Source organism: Vombatus ursinus, unplaced genomic scaffold (assembly GCF_900497805.2).
Source record: "Vombatus ursinus unplaced genomic scaffold, bare-nosed wombat genome assembly UNPS02000513.1, whole genome shotgun sequence".
Lineage (NCBI taxonomy): Eukaryota > Metazoa > Chordata > Mammalia > Diprotodontia > Vombatidae > Vombatus > Vombatus ursinus.
Genome location: NW_020940291.1, coordinates 35,340 through 42,392, shown reverse-complemented (window position 1 = coordinate 42,392; position 7,053 = coordinate 35,340). Strand labels below are relative to the sequence as shown.

The 7,053-nt window shown below is 43.2% G+C and overlaps 1 protein-coding gene across 1 annotated transcript; it reads right to left on the bottom strand.

The window, feature by feature from the left end:
• Nucleotides 1–1,526: 1,526 nt before the first annotated feature.
• On the bottom strand, nucleotides 1,527–2,458 carry LOC114039222 (putative olfactory receptor 5AK3; the record flags this gene model as incomplete). The annotated part of the gene is made up of 1 exon (XM_027856938.1): nucleotides 1,527–2,458. A coding segment is annotated over exon 1 (932 nt), but the record flags the coding sequence as incomplete, so codon positions are not given.
• Between the last annotated feature and the right edge of the window lie 4,595 nt (nucleotides 2,459–7,053).

Sequence of the window (7,053 nt, the reverse complement as noted above, 5' to 3'; positions counted from 1 at the left end):
ATTCAATTTAAGTCACAAACATTGATTATGTTCCTTCTGTGTTCAACACACTGTGCTACACTGCCACGTTGGATTGAAATAGACACTTGAAAAATCCTTGGTGGACTGAGTTGGACAGAATTAGTTTGGGTGCGATCTGACCAGGACAAGTCGGCTTGTCTCTGCTCTAGTCCTTATCCTGATGTCTTTGGAAACTACAGAGTTTTTCAATTTTTTCCTAAGGTCCTACTCCACCACGGAATGGAGGGAACCCTGAGATTGGAAGGCTATTTATTCCACTGGCACTCAAACTCTGGATGAGACTACCAAGATGGAGTATTGGCCTGCTTATGGACTCTTCTTTGTTTGAGGATTATCTGGGCTAAGCCTGGAAAGAATCAATCACAGGAATCTGGCCACAGCACCTTCCTTATGAAGGCCATTTACTAAGGCATGCCTGGGTTGTCATCTTTAGGGCGGCAGGCAGTGTTCACAATGATACGATGAGGCCTCTTCTGAAATACTAAAGCATCGTTATTAGCAGTGACTGCTCAAAGGTCCAGTAGCATCAATTTCACTCTTACTGTATTCAGACCATTTATTGACCATTGTGCAGAATTACAAAGGAACCAATGAGCTTTGCTCCAGTTGATTTTGCTCTCTGGGAAGTTTATAGATCTAGAAACAAAAATACTAGGTCCAGTCAGACATGACCATTCACCATCATGATGTGGTGCTGAAATAACCAAGGAATGTGGGAGAAAATGACAGACTCTTGAGTGGGCAACATGAACAAAACCACGGATATGTTGAATGACAATCTCTGCCCAAGCCATCGTCTCATACCTTATATAGATGTGAAGGCGTCCACTGTTTCATGAAAGCTCTGCTAGTGAGCACTGGCTTGGGTCAATTTTACCATGCTAGAGAAAAGAACACTGGCATTGGATCAGAGACTCCAGGTTGAAATCTTGACTTTGACCCTTACCTGTGTGACCTTAGGCAAGTCAGTTAACCTCTCCAGGCCTCAGTTTCCTTATTTGTTACAGTAAGGGGAGCAGAACTAGATAATTTCTTAGCTCTCTTTTAATTTTAAAATCACATGACTTTACAGTTTGCCGAGTCACAATTTCCTTATGTACAAAATGAGGAAGGTAATACCTATACTACCTATTTTGTAGAGTTGTGAAAGCTTAAGATTACACATGTGAAAACGCCTTACTGCAAGATAAATGTAAGCTGTCATTACTGTCTTCATCATCATCTTCGTAATGATAATTATTGATAACTGATCCTGATCATTATCAATGATTAGTGATTGTTACTGTTTCAAGGGCTTGGGCTATTTTTCAACCTCTGTTAGAGACTTTTGGAAGGATTATTCAAGGTGGAAGGGTTTTTCTAGTGCTCCTCCACGCCTTTCCAAATTTCACCATTCATCATTATCACGTCCTCCTTAGCTGCGGGGCTATCCACTTGTGGAAAGAATGAGAGAGGATGCTCTTTGCCAAGCTGGTCCTGTAAAGGACTTTGTACTTTGAAGTTACCATGTTAAGCAAGTCTTACCCATCACTTTCAGGGCCTCTTTGACTTCCTTATTCCTCAGGCTATAGATCAGGGGGTTCAGCATGGGGATGATGATGCCGTAAAACACAGAGACTACTTTATCATTCTCCTGGGACTCACTAGAAGAAGGCTGTAAGTACATGTAAGAAAGAGTCCCATAGAAAATCGTGACAGCCGTCAGGTGGGAGGCGCAAGTGGAGAAGGCCTTGTGTCTCCCCGCGGCAGAGCGCATCCTCAAGATGGCAGCCAGGATGTACACATAGGAGAAGAACACTACCATCACAGTGCTAACCAGGTTGAAACCCACACAGACAATTAACAGCATGACATTGATATTAATTCTGGAACAGGAAAGGGCCAGGAGTGGGGGCACATCACAGAAAAAGTGATTGATGGTGTTGGAATTACAAAAGAACAGAGAAAAGGTAAAACCTGTATGGATAGAGGCATTCAGGGATCCCATAACATAAGACCCAGCAACGAGCTGGATGCAGGCCCTCTGAGACATGACCACTGGGTAGTGCAGGGGGTTACAAATGGCCACATAATGGTCTATGGCCATGGCCGCAAGAAGGTAACAATCAGCGGTAGCAAATGTAGCATAAACCAACAATTGGATCAGACATCCCGAGAATGAGATAGAATTGTGGGACACCAGGAAGTTTTGCAGCATCTTTGGAGTGATGGCGGAGGTGTAACAGAGGTCAACAAAAGCCAAGTGTTGGAGAAAAAAGTACATGGGAGTGTGAAGGTGGGGGTCAATCTTGATGATCAGAATCATACCAACATTGCCCACTACAGATGTGACATAGACAAATAGAAACACAAGGAACAGGACATACTGCAGGTCTTGGCGGATAGTAAATCCCAGCAAGGTGAATTCTGTCACCATGGTGCTATTTCCCTGGGTCATGACTATAGCAGATATGTCATCTGTGGAAGAGAGGTACAGAGAAAAGTACCAAGAAAAGAGGTGAGCTCATTATGACCCAGGACTAGGGATGAATTAGTATTGAGTTTCTATCCTGATTTTTTGGTGGTTCACATGCTAAGCCTTGTTTTGCAAGGCTAGTATACATAATATGGTTTATTTTCCCCCAACTATTTTGTCTTTGATTTGGATAAGCCACCATCTCATGGGCAAGGGTACTTGAGCCATGCTCCTGTGGTTTGAACTGATAGGTTTTCATAAGTGTGATTAACTGATAAATATTGAACCACAATGATAATAATCCTATGATGATGATGATGATGATAATAATAATTTTATTCTTAACCTGACATCCTTGCAACCCAATAGTAGAAAATAATGATTATATAGTGAAATGAATGAAATATTTTTTTACTAACTTAGAGAATAATAATTACAATGACAATAGCTAGCATTTGTATAGCACTTTAAGGTTTGCTAAACACTTTACAAATATTATCTCATTCAATTATCACACACACAAAAAAAGTAACCAACAACCCAGGGAGGCAGATGCTATTGTTATTATCCCTATTTTATACATGAGGAAAGTGAGGCAAAGAGAAGTTAAATAAGTTATTCAGGGTCACACAGCTGGGATCTGAAGACAGATTTGAACTCAGGTCTTCCCAACTCCAAGTCTGGAGCTTTATCGGCTATACGTAGCTGAAATATCAGACAATTGGACTAGAGGATCTCTAAGACCCTGTCCTGCTCTCTATGGATGGGCCTTTCTGTGAGAACCTTGGAGGGTTGGGTGTACCTGAGCTTGGTCCTTAATTGATGGTTGAGCAGTCATGCTTAGGACTGTTTCTTTTCAGAAATAAACTCTCTGCCTATTTCTGGAGTACACGGGCCAGGGGAGCTAAAGGGACATTTGTAAAAGGTACCAGGAGGGCACACGAATCACTTTCCATGACTGATCTCAGATGGTGGAGCTTCACAGGGATTACCTGAGGTAAGGTGACATAATTTTAAATGAATGCTCCAGAGCTTGCACATCCCAGTGAGGCCTGTACTTCTTCATAGTAGTATTCTTTGAAATTAGCACACTCATTTCATCTGTGGATCTATTACTGCTCAGGCTAAGAGATCAGATTGTAAGCCAGGGCAGCCTAGAGAACCTTTGGCCTATTTGTTGGACTATTCCCTGTCAATGGAGGGAACTCTCTTTCCTTAGCAGCTAGTTGGAACCAGACAAAAATTTGAGCCAAGTCTGGGCAATAAGGTGGGGGAGGAGATCCCTAGGGGGTTATATACCTTTGTGAGTTAAAAACAAGATGAGATTGTGAAGCAAAACAATGAGGCAGATTGACTTGTGGTTGGAAACTTAGCTCTGAAAACCCAGCCAGGGAAAGTTCAGACATGGATAGTCTGAGCAATGGTGTTGGGGGTGGAGTGTGAGTTCCAAGGAAGTGATCAGAAGGGGAAATTGGTCCCTTACTCAATTTGATTGAATTTATTAATGCAGTGCCTGCTTCTACAAGGCAGAGACGAGGCAGTGATGGAGGACACAGAGAGCCTACTTCAGAGTCAAAAAGACCTTGGTTGAAGCCTTATCTTTGATCCATACTGGTTTCTCAGGGCTAGAGGAAATTCTCCATGACTATAAGCAGCAGAGCTGGTGCTACCTGCTCGATAGAGGGATTTTCCTCGCTATAAGTTCCCTATATCAATGAAATCCTAGGTCTTCTCTTCTCTCCCTCAAATAAAGAAGCACAAGGCAGAGGCTGGGCAAAAAGACCAAAAAAGGGGCAACTAGGTGGCATAATGGATAGACCTCTGGCCTTGGAATCAGGAGGACCTGAGTTCAAATCTGACCTCAGACACTTGACATTTACTAGCTGTGTGACCCTGGGCAAATCACTTAACCCCAACTGCCTCACCAAAAAAGCAAAAAAAAAAAAAAGGTGAAACTCTTCCTGCCCTCAAGGAGGTTACATTCTACTAGTGACATGTAACATGACCACATGACATATAGTGCACGCTGGGAGTAAAGGGAACAAAGGAGAGATCATAGAATCATCAACCTGGAGCTAGAAAAGGCTTTGAATGTCAACTAGTCCACCCCCATCATTTTGTAGACAAAGAAACTAAAGGCCAGAAAAGGGAAGTGTCTTACCCAAAGTCACAAAGTAGTAAGCATCAGAGCAGGCAAAAGTTATGGAAACGTTATCTATAAAAAATGTATGACATAACTTTACTCAGTGCATGGTATTTTTTTTTCTAGTCTAGACCTGTAACTTAATCTGTACAGAGTAAAATTCACCTCCCTTCATGCAGATTGACAACTTCTCTATGATCAGTAGTCTTAAAGAGTGGTCTCAGGGTCCTGAGAGGCAGCAGAGCATAGCAGGAAGAGAGCTGTTCATTCCTAAGTTAGGAAGACTTGAATTCAGGTCTTGCCTTTGAGATATACTGGCTGTGTGACTTTGGATCTTGTATACAATAGATGCCTAGTAAATGCTTATTGAATCGATTAGACCTACCTTATACACCAAAACATTTGTAGAACCATTAAATAGCACCATTGACTGCTGGGGAACATTTGGTGTAAAAGTGGGCCAATCAAAGAAGTAGCTGGAGTCAGAAAACCACAGGATGTTGGTTCTAGAGGAAAACTAGGAAAAGAGAATATGGAGTGTTCAAGATAGATGGCATTGTAGAGAGCAACTAGTCCAAATGTCTCATATTGCCAGACCAGAGATCAAAGGCCCCCAGGCAGGCAGAGGCACTTTGCCCCAAGTTGCCCAACAAGTTAGATATAGAGGTGACGGTGGAAGCCAGGTACTGTGGTCCTCTATCCACCTTTCTATCCACTTTCCTAGACCCTAATGCATGCCTCCATGCACAGATGGTGAAAAGAGAAAGGCATTTTTGCATTTAGCAGAAGCTTCTAGAAGCAATGATTTTCTAGCACCCTTTTCGAGATGCCTCTGTCTCAAGCAAATCTTTACCTTTTTCCTTTTAGAATTGATCTGGTCCTTCCTCTAAGGCCAGAAAGTTGCCTGGCAATAGCAGGAAGGTTAATGACTCGCCCTGTCATCAGGGCCTTCTACTCTCTTTTCATCTTGGCCTTGATGAGATAAGGGCCTGGGTGGCCTCAGAACCAGCCCCTTAGCTCCTGGAATACACCATCCTAAGGACAATAGGGTCAAATGCTTCCTCGGTCATCCGGGGCTCTCACTCGGGATTCTCCTGCTTCCAGGAACGCTAAGACAGCATCCTTGCAGGTGCACTGAATGGAGCTATACCTAAGGCAGGCCTATGGAATTGGGACCCATTCTCTTGGGCCTCTCCAGCCCCAGGGACTGTGGAGAGATCAGGAGAAAAATCCTCACTGGCTGCTCTTAGGCTGTCTCGGAGCTGGGCTTCCCAGAGGAGTTTCTATTGCTTTTCAAGGTTCTTCTCAGGGATTTGGTTTGAATAATAATTATAATGAGAGGCAGTGTGGCATAGTGGAGAAAGAGCCAGCCAGTGAACCAGGAAGACTGGGTTCCAGACCCCCCACTGACATATTTTCTGTATGTTTCTGTGCAAGTCACTTGGCCTCTCGGTGTTCCAGATAATTCTCCATGACTTTAAGTTGAAGAAAAGGTGGTGACTTCCACTGATAAAGGGAGTATCCTTACCTGGGAGTTTGCTATACCAGTGAAATCCCCAGTCCAGGACTTGTTGCAATAATTACAGTGTTGTTATCCAGTCATTTCAGTCATGTCTGAGTCTTGGTGACCCTTTTTTCTTGGTAATGATGCTAGAGTGGTTTGCCATTTCCTTCTCTAGCTCATTTTACAGATGAGGAACCGAGGCAAATGGGGTTAAGTGACTTGCCCAGGGTCACACAGCTGTTAAGTGTCTGAGGCTGGATTTAAACTCGGGATGATGGGTCTTCCTGACTCTAGGCCCAGCACTCTATCAGTTGTGCCACCTAGCAGCCTCGATAATTAGAATATCAAATAGTAATTCCATAATGCTTTAAGGATAATTGTTGTTCATCACTATAAGATTGTGAAGGAGGTGGCATAATTATTACCCCAATTTTACAGAAGGGGTAATTGAGGCACAGAAAGGTTGTGATTTACCCTTGACCCCACAGCTAGAAACCATCAGAAGTATGAATTGAGCTCTGGGTTCCTGGCTCCAAGACCATCCTTCTTTGCACCACGCTGCCTGTCATTGAACCACCCAGCTTTGGCATCAATAGGTTGTAGTGGAAATATCTATCAATGCCCCAGAGAGAACACGATTTAGTGAAAAGAACACTCGATTTCAAGGAAGGAGGATGGAGTTCAAAGCCTGTCTCTGCTGCTTATTTCTTGTGTGACCTTGGGCAAGTCATTTCCTCTCTGAACCTCCGTTTCTCATTAGTGAGATGAAAGGGCTATTGTGACAATAAGGTTCAGGATTTCAAGGAACAGAAAAAAAGTGTCCCATCTCAATTGATTTAACTGTGAGGTGTAGCTAGAGCATATCTGCCTGATTAGTGGATGTACACCAGAAGGGAATGAAACCCATGTGACAGAGCTCTGCCATCTTGG